The 22,964-nt window shown below is 42.7% G+C and overlaps 1 protein-coding gene across 38 annotated transcripts in view; it reads right to left on the bottom strand.

Annotated features, from left to right (window-relative positions):
• LOC128686900 (zinc finger and BTB domain-containing protein 14) overlaps window positions 1-22,964 on the bottom strand; it is a 407,181-nt gene that overhangs the window by 303,740 nt on the left and 80,477 nt on the right. For 36 of the 38 annotated variants that reach the window (XM_053774157.2, XM_053774159.2, XM_053774160.2 and 33 more), the window contains exons 1-2: window positions 8,172-8,305; window positions 1,569-1,655 (exon numbers count right to left, since the gene is read on the bottom strand). In XM_053774157.2, coding sequence (XP_053630132.1) covers window positions 1,569-1,655; window positions 8,172-8,279 — 195 coding nt within the window. In that variant the 5' untranslated portion in view covers window positions 8,280-8,305. Of the gene's footprint in view, window positions 1-1,568; window positions 1,656-7,861; window positions 8,090-8,171; window positions 8,306-22,964 lie in introns of those variants that run through there. The other 2 variants (XM_070082566.1, XM_070082567.1) reach the window with 2 other exon arrangements.

Genomic DNA, 22,964 nt, shown 5'->3' with positions numbered 1-22,964 from the left:
TTTTGCATTATATACTTTAAAAATATGAATTTTCTGAATACATGTACTAGTCAAATTAACGATTTCTGTGCACTTTACAAAGTACTTTTAATAGTTAAATGGGCTGTTTCTTGTGCTCAATCAAAAGGAAGGCATACTAGCAAAATAACTAAGAATTTGGTTGAATGGGGCAATGGAATTTGTTTACAAGATTTAAAGAGGAGGAAAGCATTGAAGCATAAATTAAACCCAGACTAACAACTTTGCACCTGCATAATTCCTAAAGTTTTCCATCAACTTTTGTAATGTAGTTTTGGCATCATTACCTTCAGAAACACTATAAATAACAAAAAAAAGGCACAATACCGTGACTGGAACGATACACAAATAACCCACACATAAGAGAGAGAAGCTTACGACGACGTTTCGGTCCAACTTGGACCATTTACAAAGTCCAAGTCGGACCGAAACGTCGTCGTAAGCTTCTCTCTTATGTGCGGGTTATTTGTGTACAGAAACACTTATCATTTTTTTTATGTGGACACTGAGAGCAATATTAATTTCAGTGGTCTGGATGGTGAAAGGGTTAAAGGCATTAGTATTTTTGGTCCCACTTTTGAACACATGTAGAATGCCTGGACCACTAAGCAAATTTATAGAATTAGCAAGTGCAGTATCAATTGATTCTTCAGTTAATACAAGCAGACCTATGACTCTACAAGAGATGATCCTCAAAACCGATAATCCAATTTATGGAATACTATACTGTACATTTATGGTCAGAAGGGTGACATATTTACACCTTTCATAGATTAAATGATTTGTATCCTTCTATAAAATTCAAATACAACTGTTAAACTGAAGGTAAGCTCTTTTCTTTGACATGACAAAAATGTTAAAGCAACAATAAAAAAAAAAAGTAGCACATGTGTACACTAAGGTAGGCAGGGAGTGAGAGGAGCCAGTGGGAGGTGGGAAAGCAGGGAGCCAGTGGGGAAGCGGGAAAGCAGGGAGCCAGTGGGGAGGCAGGAAAGGAGCAAGCCAGTGGGGAGGCAGAAAAGATGAGTCAGTGGAGAGGCGGGAAAGGAGGGAGCCAGTGGGAAGGCAGGAAGAAGGGAACCTGTAGGGATGCATGTATGGGCAGTTAGGGAGCATATGAAGGGTGCAGGGAGCATGTGGAAGGCAGGGCATCAACATGTGGGGACAAGGAGTAGGGAAGGAGAAAATGAGCATGGGCAGGAGAGGATGTGGGACAGTCAGGCAGCACAAACAGCAGGGAGGAAGCTCAATGGAGGACAGGAACATGAAGACAGGGAGCACCAGTGGGCAGGGAGTGAGAGCAGCTCTGGTTTGTAGACGGTGAATAAAATGGGGGTAGGCGCAGGAGTTTAAAAGGATTTATGAGATTAAAGAAAGCATGGGAGGGGGAAAATGTACAAAAGTGGTTGGAAAACGGAGATTTTGAAAGGAGAGACAAGTCTGCTGCTGTAGCAATAAATCAAATGATTAATAAAGGCTCAAGGTGTAACTAACTATCCTTGATGAAGTTTTATTATAGAAAACTTATTTGCCATTAAGAATATGCTTACTTTCCCCCGAACTTCACTCAGAATGTGGAAAAAAGTGGACTTGTGGTTGTTCCACTTTAAGGAGAGAAGTCCGTCCTCCATCTTGCTCTGTGGATAGTAAGAAAAATATATGTTATTTCACAGCTAAATTAAAAATAGTACATTTTAAAGACATTTTATAAGAGTATTAAAGAAAATTTTTAAATTCATGGGAGGGGCTCAACCTAGAAGGGTAATGGGAATCAATCTGGATCAATCCAAGGAAGGGGATGTAAAATCCAATTCCTTGTATCAAGGGCCCCTCACCACCTTCAAGAATCTTCAATGAGAAGGATGCATAAGCAGTATGCAACAAAACTAATACCTATGAACCTTATACATCACTTAGGAAAAAAAAAATTACAGTAGATAAATACCCAATACTGTACTCTGTATTTCAGTGATTATTATAATAAAAAAGAAGCACTAAACTACAAGGGTGGTATTTCAGTGATAAATAAGCAGGTGGCCCGGTGGTCTGGTGGCTAAAGCTCCCGCTTCACACACGGAGGGCCCGGGTTCGATTCCCGGCGGGTGGAAATTCCGACACGTTTCCTTACACCTATTGTCCTGTTCACCTAGCAGCAAATAGGTACCTGGGTGTTAGTCGACTGGTGTGGGTCGCATCCTGGGGGACAAGATTAAGGACCCCAATGGAAATAAGTTAGACAGTCCTCGATGACGCACTGACTTTCTTGGGTTATCCTGGGTGGCTAACCCTCCGGGGTTAAAAATCCGAACGAAATCTTATCTTATCTAGTAAACTTCATTCGCAACTGGGCATCACAGACCAAAATAAAAAAAAAGTATGTACAGTGGACCCCCGCATAACGATGGCATCGCATAGCGATTTTTCCGCATAACGATTACTTTTATCGCAAAATTTTTGCCGCGCATACCGATTAAAAACCCGCATACCGATTTTCGTCCGAGACGCGTCCAATGTGCCCTCAGCCAGCCTCACATGTGCCGCTCCGTCCCATTGTTTACCAGCCAGCCTCCGCGGTAACATCCAAGCATACACTCGGAATATTTCGTATTATTACAGTGTTTTCGGTGCTGTTTCTGGAAAATAAGTGACCATGGGCCCCAAGAAAGCTTCTAGTGCCAACCCTGTGGTAAAAAGGGGGAGAATTAGTATGGAAATTAAGAAAGATTTTGAAGGGTTTGGGGCTAACCCTGAGAAGCCTATGCCAGTTGTGGAATCCATTGTGCCTACTTCAAAGATTAAGGAAATGTGTGCACAGTGGGTTGAACTGCAAACCTTTATAGATGAAAATCACCCTGACACAGCTGTTGCAAGCCGTGCTGGTGACTATTTCAATGACAATGTTGTGGCCCATTTTAGACAAATCGTAAAGGAACGGGAGGTACAGAGCTCTATGGACAGATTTGTTGTGCGACAGAGGTCCAGTGACTCTCAAGCTGGTCCTAGTGGCATTAAAAGAAGAAGGGAAGTAACCCCGGAAAAGGACTTGCTACCTCAAGTCGTAATGGAAGGGGATTCCCCTTCTAAACAGTAAGAAGATAATGCTCTCCCCTCCTCCCTTCCCATCAATCATCACCAGATCTTCAATAAAAGTAAGTGTCATTTAATTGTGCATGCCTTTTTCAGTTTGTGTGTATTAAAATTAACATTTCATGTGGTAAAAAAAAAATTTTTTCATACTTTTGGGCGTCTTGCACGGATTAATTTGATTTCCATTATTTCTTATGGGGAAAATTCATTCGCATAACGATTATTTCGCATAACGATGAGCCCTCTTGCACGGATTAAAATCGTTAACCGGGGGTCCACTGTATATGCATACATGACCAACACACAGGCCCAAGCACAGGAGCAGCAGAGACTACCTCTACCATAAAAATGTTAGTGTATACATGTGTGCAGACAGAACATTGGTATTCTTCAGCATTATACCAGCAGTCAGTGCAACTTGCAGCAAAAGTTGGCATTGCAACTCAGTTACATTAATATCTGACCAATGTTTACTTTATTCCCTTGTCCAACTTTTGCATTATTTTTCAAGCAAAATTTTCCAAAATCAATGTGGTTGTGCAATAATTTAGCAATTTTATTTGAGGAAATTAAAAAAAGTAAGGTAGCCCAACCAAACCAAAAGTAACCCAATCTAACCTATCGCAAGACAAGTAATTGCACTCTCATTACTTTGCGGGCAAAATCACATGACATTTCATTGAGATGTGTGAACGTTAGGATGAGGTGATAGTGATAGGGTGGGACAGCAACCCAGTCACACAATGCCAGGTCACTGGTTAACTTATTATATTATGCTAATATGTCAACTAAAAGCTTCCATACCAGGCAAGTTTTTCCCATATTATGGGCATGAGAATAATGTGTATTAATAACTAATAAAAGTGCAATAGACACTTGTCAATGATCAATAATAACCCACAAGAAGACAGACTCAGATGAACTGGTCTGTACAGTGGTACCGTGAGTTTCAAACACCTCGGAACTCGAATATTTATGTAAGTGTATTTTTGTAAGTGCTTTTGTAGGTGTATTTTGGGGGTCTGAAACAGACTAATCTAATTTACATTATTCCTTATGGGAATAAATTAGTTTGGTACTGGCACTAACAGCCTTCTAGAACAAATTAAGATCATAACTCGAGGTACCACTGTATATGTAAACCCCTACTGTGGTCCTCTTCAATACCCTAGTAGGGGGGTCTAAATATACAGACCAATTAATCTTCCAGGTTTGTCTCCATATGGGTTATTAATGAACATAGTATGTAATGATGGTATTCTCACCCAGGAATAAAATAATCACCGACCTTAATTTTTACTTTTTATACAGCACAGATATTGCAACCTAATTACGTGGGCTTGTACAGATAAGTACTTTTTGGATCCCACGTTGGTATTTTACAAGCAAAATCATCCAAAATTGATGTAGTGTGAAGTAAACACCTTACGATGCACTCAACACAGCCAGTTGAGTCGCTGGTTGCAGCCTCACCGACAACAATGACCCCACACCCGCTGTCATCACTTCCGTCATTACCTAGGTTAGGTGATGAAAGATAGTGGGGTGGTCGCTGCATGCACTGGTGGCTGATATTGGTGAGGCTGCGACTAGCACCACTGCCGTCCACTACAGGTGCTGTTCAGTGCATTATGATGTGAACATCAAAATGGTATACAACCTGTCGGTATTGTATACCATTTTGATGTTCATCTTGTCAGACACTGCAACACGTGGCATTATGATGTTATGGTTCACGTACTGATGAACAGAAAAGCTACCTGCACAACCATCATATCAACTTCAGATGATTTCGCTTAAAATAATAATCAAGTAAGACCATGGAGTATAAGAACATAAGAACATAAGAACATAAGAACATAAGAACGAAGGAACACTGCAGAAGGCCTACTGGCCCATGCAAGGCAGGTCCAAGTCTCCTACCGGCTTAAGCCAATGCACCCAACCTAGTCAGGTCAGGTCACATTGACTTAAGGGAGGAACACGGCAACCGACCTGGTAGCACAAGCTATCAGGTCTAACTCACACCCACCCACATCTACTCATGTATTTATCCAACCTATTTTTAAAGCTACACAACGTTCTGGCCTCTATAACGGTATTTGGGAGTTTGTTCCACTCATCCACAACTCTATTACCAAACCAGTACTTTCCTATATCCTTCCTGAATCTGAATTTTTCCAACTTAAAACCATTGCTGCGAGTCCTGTCTAGGCTAGATATTTTCAGCACACTATTTACATCCCCTTTATTTATTCCTGTCTTCCATTTATACACCTCAATCATATCCCCCCTAATTCTACGTCTTTCTAGAGAGTGCAGTTTCAGGGCCCTTAGTCTATCCTCATAGGGAAGGTTTCTGATACATGGGATCAACTTTGTCATCCTCCTTTGTACATTTTCCAGAGAATTTATATCCATTCTGTAATACGGTGACCAAAACTGTGCAGCATAATCTAAATGAGGCCTAACCAAGGATGTATAGAGTTGAAGAACAACCTGAGGACTCCTATTATTTATGCTTCTTGATATGAAGCCAAGGATTCTATTAGCTTTATTGCGAACACTTATGCACTGTTGTCTTGGTTTCAGATTACTGCTAACCAGAACTCCTAAATCTTTTTCGCAATCCGTAATATTAAGATCTACATTATTTAGTTTATATGTGGCATGGTTATTGTCCTGTCCAACATTTAGAACTTTGCATTTGTCTATATTAAACTGCATCTGCCACTTCTCCGACCACTGCATCAGTCTATTCAAATCTTCCTGGAGTGCTCGAATGTCCTCGTCAGAATGAATTCGACGGCCTATTTTGGTGTCATCGGCAAACTTGCCGATGTCGCTCTTTATGCCCTCATCTATGTCGTTTATGTAGATTGTGAACAGCAGGGGGCCCAACACTGACCCCTGTGGAACACCGCTCGTGACGCTTCCCCACTCTGATTTCTCCCCATTTATGCAAACTCTCTGCTGCCTATTTGTCAACCATGCCTCTATCCAGGAAAAAATTTCTCCTCCTATTCCATGTGCTTTAATTTTCCTCAATAGTCTCTGATGTGGGACCCTGTCAAAAGCCTTACTGAAGTCCATATACACAATATCATATTCATTACCATGATCTACCTCCTCAAATACCTTAGTGAAAAAAGTTAATAAATTCGTAAGGCAGGAACGCCCCTTTGTAAAACCATGCTGAGATTCGTTGATTAATTTATGCTTTTCAAGGTGGCTACGAACTGCCTCGGCAATTATTGATTCCATAAATTTTCCCACGATGGAGGTTAGGCTTATTGGTCTATAGTTGGAAGCTAAGGACCTGTCACCTGTTTTGAAAATAGGTATCACATTTGCCATTTTCCACTTATCTGGCACCATGCCAGTTTGTAGTGATATGTTGAAAAGATTAGCCAAAGGTGTGCTAAGCTCCTCCTTACATTCCTTTAGAACCCTTGCATACAGTTCATCAGGGCCCGGGGATTTGTTAGGTTTTAATTTATCTATTTGCCTAAGGACCATGTCACTTGTGACCCTAATAGTGCACAGTTTATTATCGTCCTGTTCTACATAATTTATCATTACTGGAATATCGCTGGTATCCTCCTGTGTAAAAACTGAGAGGAAGTATGTGTTAAAAATTCTACACATTTCCTTATCACTGTCAGTGAGCTGACCCGAGGAACTTTTGAGTGGGCCTATCTTGTCCCTGATCTTACTTCTGTATACCTGAAAGAATCCTTTTGGGTTAGTCTTCGATTCTCTTGCAACTTTAACCATACCATAAGTTGGATTTATTCAGGCCATAAAAGCATGAGCCATAAGCTCTAACTATCAGGGATTAAGGAGTTGTTCACAGGACAGCGGGGGGCAAAGTAGCCCCTACAGGAGTACAGAGAACAAAGTGCATAACTCAGATTATTTTATTAATGCAGGTGTTATGCAGTATTTAATAATAGGAGTTAATGTTTTCATCACAGAAAAAAGGGTAGCTCTTATTCCTGTTATCAAGAGTTCTCCATGGATCTCCAGCCTAGAGGTAGTACAAACTGCCCATTGGACCTGCCTAGCATGGGCCAATAAGACACTTGTGCAACACGATGTGACCTGGACATGACTGGCTTGGACCTGCATAACATGGGCCATTAGGTCTACTTCAGTGCTCCACCTTTATGTTCTTATTAATAAAGCAAGCACACGTTAACAACATCCATAAAATACATGAGAAGCACTGCAGCAGATCTACTGGCTTGTAAAATGAAGTACTCTATTTAATAAAAATAATGGAAACCCTTAAAGAGGGTTGAAGAAACAAGGATTCCAATAAAAGTACTGGTATAAATACAGAATATTAAAAATGATGTGGTGATACTATGTGGAAAAAGACATGTACAGTCCAGGACATTTATCAGAGGAAATGTTTTGCCACTAGTGGCTGTAATAAATGTCCTGAACTGTCTTTTCACATACACACTGACTATTCAGGTCAACAGACACTTGTAATGCCTAAATATTCACGTAATCTACATTTTGCTTGTTGTAAGCTTTGTAGTCTTAATGAAGGGAGCCAAACGTCCCTTAGGTAAGTATTCGACGTTACACGGTGTCCATTAGCCTAACAGGACACCCTGAGTGGAAATAATTACTTGAATTTACTGTGTTAACCTAGGTTAATTTCCACCTGAGTCTCCATACAAGTCGACTACAGAAAATTCAAACTTACGAAAGAAAGGCTAAACTAAGTGGCGCTTGACGTTACCTGCTGCAAGGACCTTCCACGACCTGCCTAACCCATTACCCAGCCTTATCCTGTGGCATGAGTGATGCAGGTGTCCATAGTGAGGTAGAAGAGAGCACACCAGCCACCAGGATCACCACAACCTTCCCTCTCACAGCTCCGGTCAGACGCCATGAAAACAAAGCCCCACCTTGGGCGTCCCGCGGGCTCGCCCACTCTATGGCTCCTCCCGCCGCCGCCTCCACCTTTCCACCCGGCTGTTGCACCTCAACTTGATCCTTATTAGTCGAGCGAGACGTTAGGGGGGACACTTTAAACGAAGGGGACTTACCGGAGGAGAAATCACCGCGAAACAGCGAGGGTCAGCAGCTTCTTCTTTCACGTCGCCATCTTGTTCGCGCATGAGCACTGCGACACCCACGCTTCCTAACCTGACCATTCCACACTACAAATGGAAATAATTTCATTATTTACCACAATTAACCCATTATTACTCCATAATACAACGACTAATTTAACCCCTATATCAATCTCAATATATTTATATGAATAAAGATACCTATACGACTGTAATATAATAAATACATTAACCTTTCTCCCCATTACTAAGATCGATGCACCAACACTTGCAACTGCAAATATTTTCGTAATTTCGTGGACAAGGAATATTTTTACCGATGTTATAGTCTCTATGCACACAATAAGACGGTCATCTATCTACTACACATGCTATCATCTTCATGCCAAGACAATACTAACCTAAAATGCTATTCTATCATCGTTTCATTTGTAAAAATGGCAAAAAATGGATGAGCCTCTCCACTTTAGTGCGTAACGCATGCGTCAAGTTAGACTTACACGGCAGATTAGTTTGACTGTTGTTGCTGTTGCTGTTGCTGCTGTTGCACTGTAATTACTGCTAAATATCAACCACGCTATATACAAGTTATTTTCACGTCTTGAGAGCAGAAGCTAGTGCATTAGGCCGCACAACACCTATTCCTGAAAAACTTACAAGAATAGGGGCTTGGCCCACCAGTACTGCTTAATAATAATAATAATAATAATAATAATAATAATAATAATAATAATAATAATAATCTTTATTTCTACAAGTACATGTACAGGGTATACAGACCTGGTTGACATCAATTACATGTTACTATATAGAACGCCCCTTGTTATGCAGAGCATTTCGGGTAAATTAGGTTGATTTTGTTCCCAGGATGCGACCCACACCAGTCCACTAACACCTATGTACCTGTTTCATTGATGGGTGAACACTGGACAGCAGGTGTCCTAAGGAAACACGTCCTAATATTTCCACGCGTACCGGGGATCGAATCACGGACCTCAGTGCGCGAACTGATTGCGCTAGCAATCGAGCTGTGGGGCATCTAGCTATGGGACACCTAGCTTCGTCCCCATAGGATGAGAGACTCTTGGCCCCTAGAGGGAAAAGCATACCATGGTTTCCCTGGAGGAGCTGAATTCCAGGTTCATCAAAACCCGAGTGCTGATACCTCTCCTTTCCAGCGCCTCAACGTGGCCATCCAGAGGGGGAATGCCTGCCTGCATCTTGAGATGCCTCGCAGGCGTCTGGAGAACTTCCTAACTTAAATGTCTTTATATTTTGTAATTCAGTTTGCATGTCAAATCCTCAGCAATACTGCACTAATAATAAATATGTAAAGAAAGTATAAGTAGTGGAGCAAGAAAAACACTCATACGTGACTTTAAGAATACAGAGAACTCATCCACATAAGTGACTCCAGCATAACATTTAGCGAATCATCACAAAACTGATGTCAGGAATCGGTCACATAAGATCAAATTAATAAATGAACGAGAGAGTGTATGAACATAAATGAATGAACAAGTGAGAGTATAGACATAAATCCAGTATTGGGCCCCTACTTAGACGAGATGGGTCATACACAGAGAACAAGAAGTCCCAATATGACTCGGTTTTTAGCGAGATACCCAGACTGAAAAGAGATACATGATTACCTGGAGGTTATTCCGGGGATCAACGCCCCCGCGGCCCGGTCCATGACCAGGCCTCCCAGTGGATCAGAGCCTGATCAACCAGGCTGTTACTGCTGGCCGCACGCAGTCCAACGTACGAGCCACAGCCCGGCTGATCCGGCACTGACTTTAGATATCTGTCCAGCTCTCTCTTGAAGACAGCCAGGGGGTTATTGGTAATTCCCCTAATGCTTGATGGGAGGCTGTTGAACAGTCTTGGGCCCCGGACACTTATGGCGTTTTCCCTTAGTGTACCAATGGCGCCCCTACTTTTAATTGGGGGCATTTTGCATCGCCTGCCCAGTCTTTTACTTTCGTAGGGAATGATTTCTGTGTGCAGATTTGGGACCATTCCCTCCAGGATTTTCCAAGTGTAGATTATGATATATCTCTCCCTCCTGCGTTCCAACGAGTACAAGTCAAGTGCTCCCAAGCGTTCCCAGTAGTTAAGGTGCTTGACAGAACTTATACGTGCAGTAAAGGATCTCTGTACACTCTCTAGATCTGCGATTTCACCTGCTTTGAATGGAGATGTTAGTGTACAGCAGTATTCTAGCCTAGAGAGAACAAGTGATTTGAAAAGGACCATCTTATTCCTTATCCTCATATCAGACATAAACAGAGATATACACCACAGCACCGTATCATCCTTTGCGGATGATACTAGGATCTGCATGAGGCTGTCATCTGCTGAGGACGCGGTTAACCTCCAAGAAGGTATAAACAAAGTTTTCCAGTGGGCAACGGTAAACAATATGATGTTCAATGAGGACAAATTCCAACTACTCCGTTATGGAAAACTGGAGGAGATAATAACTAGAACAGAGTATACTACTGACTCCGGCCATACAATAGAGCGGAAAAATAATGTAAGGGACCTGGAAGTAGTAATGTCTGAGGATCTCACTTTCAAGGATCACAACAGTGCTACGATCGCACGTGCAAAGAAAATGATAGGATGGATAATGAGAACTTTCAAAATGAGAGATGCCAAGCCCATGATGATCCTTTTCAAATCACTTGTTCTCTCTAGGCTAGAATACTGCTGTACATTAACATCTCCATTCAAAGCAGGTGAAATCGCAGATCTAGAGAGTGTACAGAGATCCTTTACTGCACGTATAAGTTCTGTCAAGCACCTTAACTACTGGGAACGCTTGGAAGCACTTGACTTGTACTCGTTGGAACGCAGGAGGGAGAGATATATCATAATCTACACTTGGAAAATCTTGGAAGGAATGGTCCCAAATCTGCACACAGAAATCACTCCCTACGAAAGTAAAAGACTGGGCAGGCGATGCAAAATGCCCCCAATAAAAAGTAGGGGCGCCATTGGTACACTAAGGGAAAACACCATAAGTGTCCGGGGCCCAAAACTGTTTAACAGCCTCCCATCAAGCATTAGGGGAATTGCCAATAAACCCCTGGCTGCCTTCAAGAGAGAGCTGGACAGATACCTAAAGTCAGTGCCGGATCAGCCGGGCTGTGGCTCGTACGTTGGACTGCGTGCGGCCAGCAGTAACAGCCTAGTTGATCAGGCCCTGATCCATCGGGAGGCCTGGTCATGGACCGGGCCGCGGGGGCGTTGATCCCCGGAATAACCTCCAGGTAATCATTGGCTTGGCATCTCTCGTTTTGAACGTTCTCATTACCCATCCTATCATTTTCTTTGCACTTGTGATCGTGGCACTGTTGTGATCCTGGAAAGTGAGATCCTCAGACATTACTACTCCCAAGTCCCTTACATTATTTTTCCGCTCTATTGTATGGCCAGAGTTTGTAGTATACTCTGTTAGATTATATACACTTGGAAAATCCTAGAGGAATTAGTACCAAATTTGCACACGAAAATCACTCCCTATGAAAGCAAAAGACAGTGCAACATCATCCCCCCAATGAAAAGTAGGGCGCCACTAGCACGATAAGGGACAACACAATAAGTGTCAGGGGCCCAAGACTATTCAACTGCCTCCCGTCATTCGAAAGGGGCGGGGGAGGGGGTTACCAATAGACCCCTGACTGTCTTTAAGAGAAAACTGATTGTTACTGCTGTAACAGCCTGGAACTGGCTGTTACTGCAGTTACAGCCTGGGTGATCAGGCCCTGATCCACCAGGAAGCCTGGTCTAGGACCTGAAGCATCCCACAGGTATCATTACTTACTGATTGCTAGGACAGCTGCCCTCCCTCAACCAGGGTACAACAGCTGCCCTCTCCCATCTTGGGCACAACAGCTGCCCTCTCCTATCTCATGCTCAACAGCTATTCATCCTCAACCCGGGGCACAACAGCTGCCCACTCTCAACCCGGGGCACAACAGCTGCCCACCCTCAACTCGGGGCACAACAGCTGCCCACCCTCAACCCGGGGCACAACAGCTGCCCACCCTGAACTCGGGGCACAACAGCTGCCCACCCTCAACTCGGGGCACAACAGCTGCCCACCCTCAACCCGGGGCACAACAGCTGCCCACCCTCAACCCGGGGCACAACAGCTGCCCACCCTCAACCCGGGGCACAACAGCTGCCCACCCTCAACTCGGGGCACAAGGGCCGCCACCATCCCCTACCCTCCACCCACTGTCCACCCAATGAAAGTCATGAACAGACTTTCTCTCATGGGCACAAACAACTCTTGCCCAAGTGAAAGTCTCCTAGTCCCGCCGCCATTCACTCAAGAGAAAGCCTATTGTATTCTTTTTATCTTAAATAAATTACCCTGTATGCTCCAAACAACATTGATTACTTGTTAGGTGTGAAGCCTATCGGCTACAAGATGGTTGAGGATAGTTTAATGCCTAAAACATTAACCTCTCAGTATATATGCTGAGATATACACCTCTCGGTGTATACTCACTGGAAAAATATACACAGAAATATGGGAGGAAATACGGAGAGCAAGAGTACGCTCCCCGAGTCGTTCCGTGGCTGAGATATTGACAAGAGTACATCAATGGTTGACACAGTAACAAGAGTACATCAATGGTTGGCACAGTAACAAGAGTACATCAATGACTCAAGAAATCGTAATGACACGATTGCAAACAAACCATACCCTCGGCCGGGATTGAACCCGCGGTCATAGAGTCTCAAAACTCCAGCCCGTCGCGTTAGCCACTAGACCAGCTAGCCACAATAATATTCATCCAACTAGGTATATTTCTACATCATAGAAAGGTTAGCACAGGCACCTCTGTGACCACAAATGCAAGTTTTTACAGATGAATCTCCAGCTAGCGTGGCCGTGACGAACTCTAGCTCAAGTCCCTTCACTGCCGTCAACATGACTCAAGAAATCGTAATGACACGATTGCAAACAAACCATACCCCCGGCCGGGATTGAACCCGCGGTCATAGAGTCTCAAAAACTTGCATTTGTGGTCACAGTGGTGCCTGTGCTAACCTTCCTATGGTGTAGAAATATACCTAGTTGGATGAATGTTATTGTGGCTAGCTGGTCTAGTGGCTAACGCGACGGGCTGGAGTTTTGAGACTCTCTGGCCGCGGGTTCAATCCCGGCCGGGGGTATGGTTTAGAGTACACCAATGGTTGACGCAGTAACAAGAGTACATCAATGGTTGACACAGTAACAAGAGTACATCAATGGTTGACACAGTAACAAGAGTACATCAATGGTTGACGCAGTAACAAGAGTACATCAATGGTTGACACAGTAACAAGAGTACATCAATGGTTGACACAGTAACAAGAGTACATCAATGGTTGACACAGTAACAAGAGTACATCAATGATTGACACAGTAACGATGGTGTGGGAGTGAGGAAGCAGAAGTACTGATGAATGGAGGAACAGAGGAAATACTGATAAAAGACTTGAGTAAACAGGAGGAGGAGAAGCAGAGAAGCAAAGAATTGGGGAAATGGAACAAAAGATGGAGAGTTAACGTACGAATGGAGACAACGGAGGAAAGAATAGAAAGCATTACCAGACGAAGAGGAGGATAGAAAGCGAGAAAGATACACGAAGGAGAGAGGAAACGAACAAAAAAAGAAGATAGTATCTAGGCAGGCATGTGGATAAGGAAGCAAGAGAAATAAAAAATAAATAATAATGATTTACATTATCCGTATTATCAATATTATCACTATAATTAGTACTGTCACTGTAATTTACATAGACAAGTCTGTATTTACATTTTCTCACTTGACAATTTTCCTTCCTTGTTTTCAAAATATACTGTTTTTTTTTTTTGGGGGGGGGGGGGGATCGACACCATGCCCAGCCCTTCTAGGGTAGGGTAGGTGCCTGAGCCCGAGCCTTTAGCTCATAAGACTGTCATTCCCATTAGCCCCCTTGGGGCGGGGATGGCAGACCAGAGAGGCCTAGCTTGTGGCTAGGCCTGGGGACAGTTGGTCCCAAAGATGAGGAGGTACTTGTGCCTCCTCCCATGGGAGACTTAGGTCTCAGACACTCCCTAAAGAGGGAGCCAAGGCCGGGCCACCACTTGGAAAAGTCCCGGGCCGGGAAAATACAGGCGAATCTTTAATAATAATAAAATAATAAATACTGTTTTTGTATGATGGTCAATATATATATATATATATATATATATATATATATATATATATATATATATATATATATATATATATATATATATATATATATATATATATATATATAAAATCCTGTTTGTGTTGATGTATTAAAAACAGTGAAAGTTAAAAGGTTGTAACACACGGAGGTACAATTGAAGAGTTTAACTTTGTGTGTAGCATGACTGTGTTTACACTCCACGGTGAAGCTTATGTGACTACGGTGAAGCTTATGTGACTACGGTGAAACTTATGTGACTTCACGGTGAATCTTATGTGACTACGGTGAAGCTTATGTGACTCCACGGTGAAGCTTATGTGACTCTACGGTGAAGCTTATGTGACTTCACGGTGAAACTTATGTGACTTCACGGTGAATCTTATGTGACTACGGTGAAGCTTATGTGACTACGGTGAAGCTTATGTGACTACGGTGAAGCTTATGTGACTACGGTGAAGCTTATGTGACTACGGTGAAGCTTATGTGACTTCACGGTGAATCTTATGAGACTACGGTGAAGCTTATGTGACTCTACGGTGAAGCTTATGTGACTTCACGGTGAAGCTTATGTGACTCTACGGTGAAGCTTATGTGACTTCACGGTGAAGCTTATGTGACTACGGTGAAGCTTATGTGACTTCACGGTAAAGCTCATGTGACTACGGTGAAGCTTATGTGACTTCACGGTGAAGCTTATGTGACTACGGTGAAGCTTATGTGACTCTACGGTGAAGCTTATATGACTTCACGGTGAAGCTTATGTGACTACGGTGAAGCTTATGTGACTACGGTGAAACTTATGTGACTTCACGGTGAATCTTATGTGACTACGGTGAAGCTTATGTGACTCCACGGTGAAGCTTATGTGACTCTACGGTGAAGCTTATGTGACTTCACGGTGAAACTTATGTGACTTCACGGTGAATCTTATGTGACTACGGTGAAGCTTATGTGACTACGGTGAAGCTTATGTGACTACGGTGAAGCTTATGTGACTACGGTGAAGCTTATGTGACTACGGTGAAGCTTATGTGACTTCACGGTGAATCTTATGAGACTACGGTGAAGCTTATGTGACTCTACGGTGAAGCTTATGTGACTTCACGGTGAAGCTTATGTGACTCTACGGTGAAGCTTATGTGACTTCACGGTGAAGCTTATGTGACTACGGTGAAGCTTATGTGACTTCACGGTAAAGCTCATGTGACTACGGTGAAGCTTATGTGACTTCACGGTGAAGCTTATGTGACTACGGTGAAGCTTATGTGACTCTACGGTGAAGCTTATATGACTTCACGGTGAAGCTTATGTGACTACGGTGAAGCTTGTGACTTCACGGTGAATCTTATGTGACTACGGTGAAGCTTATGTGACTCTACGGTGAAGCTTATGTGACTTCACGGTGAAGCTTATGTGACTCCACGGTGAATCTTATGTGACTCTATGGTGAAGCTTATGTGACTTCACGGTGAAGCTTATGTGACTACGGTGAAACTTATGTGACTTCACGGTAAAGCTCATGTGACTACGGTGAAGCTTATGTGACTTCACGGTGAAGCTTATGTGACTACGGTGAAGCTTATGTGACTCTACGGTGAAGCTTATGTGACTTCACGGTGAAGCTTATGTGACTACGGTGAAGCTTATGTGACTTCACGGTGAAGCTTGTGACTACGATGAAGCTTGTGACTCCACGGTGAAGCTTATGTGACTCTACGGTGAAGCTTATGTGACTCTACGGTGAAGCTTATGTGACTACGGTGAAGTTTATGTGACTTCACGGTGAAGCTTATGTGACTCCACGGTGAAGCTTATGTGACTCCACGGTGAAGCTTATGTGACTCCACGGTGAAGCTTATGTGACTTCACGGTGAAGCTTATGTGACTCTACGGTGAAGCTTATGTGGCTCTACGGTGAAGCTTATGTGACTTCACGGTGAAGCTTATGTGACTCCACGGTGAAGCTTATGTGACTACGGTGAAGCTTATGTGACTACGGTGAAGCTTATGTGACTTCACGGTGAAGCTTATGTGGCTACGGTGAAGCTTATTTGACTCCACGGTGAAGCTTGACTACGGTGAAGCTTATGTGACTCTACGGTGAAGCTTATGTGACTTCACGGTGAAGCTTATGTGACTTCACGGTGAAGCTTGTGTGACTACGGTGAAGCTTATGTGACTCCACGGTGAAGCTTATGTAACTACGGTGAAGCTTATGTGACTACGGTGAAGCTTATGTGACTCCACGGTGAAGCTTATGTGACTCTACGGTGAAGCTTATGTGACTCCACGGTGAAGCTTATGTAACTATGGTGAAGCTTATGTGACTACGGTGAAGCTTATGTGACTACGGTGAAGCTTATGTGACTACGGTGAAGCTTATGTGACTCCACGGTGAAGCTTATGTGACTCCACGGTGAAGCTTATGTGACTACGGTGAAGCTTATGTGACTTCACGGTAAAGCTTATGTGACTTCACGGTGAAGCTTATGTGACTTCACGGTGAAGCTTGTGTGACTTCACGGTGAAGCTTATGTGACTTCACGGTGAAGCTTATGTGACTTCACGGTGAAGCTTATGTGACTTCACGGTGAAGCTTATGTGACTTCACGGTGAAGCTTTTGTGACTTCACGGTGAAGCTTATGTGACTACGGTGAAGCTTATGTGACTACGGTGAAGCTCATATGACCCCCTAGGGAGGAGGATCCAGCCTATAAGCTCAGAGATAAGCTGAGTATTAAGTCTGTACTGACAGATGGCGAGCAGATCGAGTTTCAATTATTCTCTAAGATTCCTCTTGAAAAAAAACAAGAGGGAAGAAAATGTAAAACCCCGGAACACTTTACCAGGAGAGTCAGAGAGTCATCAGTGAATGTAACTTTATGGAACCTGTCTGGTGGAGTAGAAATATATATAACGCAAGGGGAAAAAATCAAAACATGACGAACCAAATTCACGCTAAATTAATCTGCATTTTTAAATGCTGCTGTGTTGACTGATGTCATGGTGGTAAAAGTTGTTTGTCAACATGTGCTAACGGAAAGTGCAAACCATTTTTGCTTGAGAGCCACACACACAGGGATGACTTGAGTACACTCAATTACAGAAGAGCTTGAGGAATAAGCTGGAGGCCTTTACCTTACCAAATGGGATCTTTTCCAGAGGTCTAAAAGTAACAGGTTGGAAGGTTAAGTAATAGGTTGGAAGATAGCAGTCATCAACACACTCTCCTCCCATGAGCACTGTGTCCAAGAAAGCTATGGAAATTCCTGGAGTAAGTAATACACACACACACACACTACACATGTCACTTGTTTAGTGTGTGTGTGTGTGTGTGTTATTTACACACACACCTGAAAGAAGTGATTGTTACTGTTATAGACGTTAACTCTCCCTTGGCATCCAGCCAAAGGAGAGTTGACACTGACACAAAGGCAAGAGAAGTGGGAGAGTTTGAATGGGTAAGACTTACAGTAATGGTCAGGTGTATTTGAGAGAGCTGGAGACACAAGGGGGTAATGGTAATGCTGAGGGACCAGTTATGGAAATAAAACACTGGGTATGTTTAACTTCAACAACTGTGTGGCTGAGAATGACAGTGGATGTGGGAAGAGGATCAAGAGTATACATGTTTATATACCTGGTGGAGAGAAGAATGTAGAAAATAAAGGCTTTTGGAGATGTTAAGTAATTGTTTAGGGAATCTGCAGCCTAGATAATTGGCAAGGCTAGGAGTGCAAAGGAATCTTTAATGATACGATGTTTCCCCACAAACTGGCTTTATTATGTATACACTATATTTATTTTGAATGACGGTGAACATCTTTAAATTTTTAAACAGGAAATAGTTATGGTAAAATGGTTTAGTTTTGAGGTGGTCAGTCCCTCAGCCTGGAGGAGAGTTTTGCTCCACAGTCTTGAATAATGTGAAGCTGGAACAATAGCATGGAGACTCGTATACTGTCAAAGGTGAGGCGCAATTAACCTTAACAACAGCTTCACATTGTTCCAGACAATGGAACTAAACTCTTTACCAGGCTGAGGGACTGACCACCTCAAAACTACATCTTCAAGGGTGTTGGACTGATTACATCGTCCTTACATGCTAATTTAGGTTCATAAGCCTTTGAAAATTTAGGGCAAGAGAATATGAACAGTATTTGTAAACAATGCACGTGATATAGTTTCATGTTTCACTCTACTATATATGACATTTTCAGCAGTTATATATTTTTTTTTGTAGTCCATTTTAGCATCCTTGTGTTTGTACCCACGTCCAGGATAATTCTTATCATCTTATTTTCGATAGGCTGTGAGGTTATGGTGGCCCGGTGGCTAAAGCTCCCGCTTCACACACGGAGGGCCCAGGTTCGATTCCCGGCTGGTGGAAACATTTCGACACATTTCCTTACACCTGTTGTCCTGTTCACCTAGCAGCAAATAGGTACCTGGGTGTTAGTCGACTGGTGTGGGTCGCATCCTGGGGGGACAAGATTAAGGACCCCAATGGAAATAAGTTAGACAGTCCTCTATGACGCACTGACTTGCCTGGGTGGCTAACCCTCCGGGGTTAAAAATCCGAACGAAATCTTATCTTATGCTTTCTAAGCTTCTTCAAAACTAACACATAATTGGAGGGATAGTTTTGACGACGTTTCAATACATTCTGAACAACTATTAAGTGGCTCAACTTGATCTCTATGACCAGCTGAACTTTATCAAGCTTTTGTTACTTAAATGAGAAGGTGGGGCTCGAGGAGGTTGCTACTTCAAGACAAGCCTAACATATGTCATGTACAGAATCCTGAAAAGTTCCTTGCTGACAACCCTGAAGTAATTGGTATTGTTCATATTGTTAATGAAGTCACTTACACGGTCATTTGTTAGGCCAAGGTTGATGCTGAAGTCTCCTGCTAGTAGTAGGTGATGCTTATTCATTTGTTTATCTGTAATCAGTGTTTTTAGTCTATCACTAAAGGCTGGGATATCCGTTGAAATCATAAGGTTTGTAAGTGTTTTGAGTCAGCTTACCAGTGGTCAACACCTCCCAGTTTGGTACTTCTTTTTACCGGCTATTTTCTGGATCTTGCGAAGTCACTCTTCGTCATAATTTTCATGCAGTCACCGTAAGAATCTGTTTTCATTTCCCTTTCTCTTTCCATCTTTCTATTTGCTAGTCAGCGTTACCTCACGGCCTTTTGTGTCCCCGTTACAACAACAATTCTCCTTTCGAAATTTGCATTCTCTCTTGTTATTGTTAGTATATTCGTCAGGAATATATGGGTCTTTTCCAAACATTGAATTGTCACTGGCTTCAGAAAAAGTATTGGGAGCTTGTATAAGTCGGGTATCATTTACATTCCCATGGTTCTCTCTAGGCTAGGTTAGTTAGTCTGAAACGGGTCAAAGTTTTGCTGACGCTGGTTTTAGTCATATGATGACCCGTCACTGGATTGGGTTTGATGTCTTTCGACCAGATCTACCTGGAGTTCATTACCTTTATAACTTGCTCAGCTATCAAAACTTTGGAGCCCAGTCCCTGGACCCATTATGTACCTCTGTAATCTTTTGACTACCGCCCACAGGATGGGTATGGGGTACATAATAAAAATATTAGCTAAAATTGTCTTTCGACTGCACGAGGGTCGTGTTATACCCGCTGGCTGCCGGTTAACCCCTTTAGAACTTAAAATTAGTTTCTATTATATGAGTCCCTCTAAACTGTTATTTTACTGTTGACTCAGTCACCCATGCACGTTGACTACGACCTGCCTTACCCATAAACACACCCAAACCCACGTCTGTGGCTACACCCACACCCAAACCCACGTCTGCGGCTACACCCACGCCCAAATCCACGTCTGTGGCAACGCCCACAACTCACGTCCATGCCAACTTTCCGATGATTCGGCAACACTTTCACTGGATGTTTTTACAAACAAGGCGTCTGTGGTGGAGTCTGACCACTGGTCATCCAGGGGTAATCTCTCTAAATACTTCCATACCTGTCTACAGCTAGAGGGGAAGGGGAAGGAGGCCTATTTGCTGCCCAAGAACTATTAATCCGAGAAACTTGGAACTATACTGCCTTTCCTCGGATCAAACCCGTTTACTACCACCTCTCTCATTTCGACCACTGTATGAACCTCACGAATTTTGCGACTCACCTTGACTATAATAATAATAATAATAATAATAATAATAATAATAATAATAATAATAATAACTAGATTTGTTTTAGCTGCTTCACATGGAAGTCACTTCTTAAGAAAACAAAAAACTAGGCAGACGGTGCAACATTCCTCTATGCAAAACAGAGAAGCCACGAGCACACTTAAGAGAAATCACAATAAGTGTCGGGGGCCCAAGACTGTTCAAAAGCCTCCCACCAGGCATAAGGGAAAATACCAATAGACACTTGGTTGCCATCAAGAGGGAACTGGACAGATACCTAAAGTCAGTACCCGACCAGCCGGGTTGTAGTTCATATGCTGGATTACATTCTGCCAGCAGTAACAGTCTAGTTGATCAGGCCCTGATCCACCAGTTGGCCTGGTCAAAGACTGGACCGCAGGGGCGTTGACCCCCAGAACACCCTCCAGGTAGGTAGATATCCCCCGTCATTGCCTCAATGCACGCAAGAGAACTTATATAAAGTATATGTTCATAATGCCGTTAAATATCAATGTTGAATATTTGAAGTTCTGATTCCTTAACTCTCCTCTCCTCTTCACTTTCTCTAGCTTCCTAACATGCTTCATCAGGTATGGGTTTCATGCTGGTGTTGTTACTCCAAGATGGGACTCACATATGCTGTGTATAGAGCCTTGAATGACTGTTCGTTGGGATTCCTAAAAGCTGCTATTATATTTCCCAAACTAGCATTGGATGCAGAGAATAGCGGGCTGATGTGAGCCTCGGATAATATGTTCGGCACTATGCTCATCCCTGGGTCTTTTTCTTTCAGTGATGTCTTCAGCCTTTGTCCCCGAGTTTATATTTCGTTTCTGGTCTTCCGTTTACTGAGGTTGAATTCAAGTAGCCACTTACTGGATCAATCCAGCAGTTATTTCAGATCATTTTGTGGGCTTTTCTAATCCCCAATCTGTTTTTTTCCTCATCATTAGCTTTACATAATCAGGAAACAGGAATACATCCGACTCAATCCATCTGGTACGTCATTCTCATATACCAGAAACAGTACTGGTCCTAATATCGATCTTTACAGAAACGTTCCGTTTTCTCAATCTAACATCTCTTCCTGCACTTTAATATTCTTCCCTTTAGTTACTCTCTTTCATCCACTGGATTACATTCCGTTACACAAATAACCCGCACATAGGAGAATGAAAGTTATAACGACGTTTCGGTCCGACTTGGATCATTAACTAGTTAATGGCCCAAGTCAGACTAAGACGTCATCATAAGTTCCATTCTCTTATGCGCTGGTTATTAGTGTATTGTTCCAGTCACGGTATTGTGCCTTTTAATTCCGTACATTCCGTTTTTCTTGCGCACCTCAGGCTTTGCCCCAGGTTTTCACGAGGTTCACTATCCAATGCCTTACAGCAGTCCAGTCATATGTAGAATTAGACACTCGTGCAACATCTGGGTATTTTTATTTGTAGACGTTTCGCTATTCAGTGGCTTTATCAATACAAATTCAAGGATATAATGGGAAGACTGTAGAACTGTACACAGAAGATGAGGTAATCAGTCCCTCAGCCTTGGATTTGGTTATGAGCACCAAGGCTGAGGGACTGATTACCTCGTCTTTTCTATATAGTTCTTCAGTCTTCCCAGGTGTTACAAATGTGTCACATGAGCTAGCGCATTCGTCTCACACACTGAGGACCCAGGTTCGATCTTCTTCACGGGTGGAAACATTAGAGCGTGTTTCCTCACGACACCTACTGTCCATGTTCACCAAGCATAGGTACCTGGTGTTAGCTGACTGGTGTGGGTTGCATCCTGGGGACAAAACAGACATAATTTTCCCGAAATGCCCAGCATAACAAGGGTCTTTCTATATAGTAATGTCACTGACGCCATCTAGGCCTGTGTACGTTGTACATGTGCGGGTAATTATTATTATTATTATTATTATTATTATTATTATTATTATTATTATTATTATTATTATTCACCATTCATGTACAGTAATATGTATCTCAACCAACTTTCTCTTCCTTGTTTCACATTGGTTCATCATGGAACTCCAATAGGTTTGTGAGACTAGATTTGCCCTTTCCAAACCCGCACTGGTTAAGGTCTGCGAAACCACTTCTCTCCAGTGGTTTATGAAGACATTCTCCTAATTATCTTCTCCATTACTTTGCTGTCTACGTCCCACCACTTCCTGACCACACTAAGGCTAAAGAAGTATTTCCTAACATCCCAGTGACTCATCTGTGCCTTTTAACTTACAGCTATACCCAAGTCCTGCCTTTAGGACAGAATCTCCTTGTCTACCCTCTCACTTCCTATCGGTATTTTGTACGTCGTGATCATATCTCTGGCCCTTCTGTCTTCTAATATCG

Source organism: Cherax quadricarinatus, chromosome 7, assembly GCF_038502225.1.
Source record: "Cherax quadricarinatus isolate ZL_2023a chromosome 7, ASM3850222v1, whole genome shotgun sequence".
Taxonomy (NCBI): Eukaryota; Metazoa; Arthropoda; class Malacostraca; order Decapoda; family Parastacidae; genus Cherax; species Cherax quadricarinatus.
The sequence above is the reverse complement of the archived record's forward strand: the minus strand, read 5'-3'. Positions and strand labels throughout refer to the sequence as shown.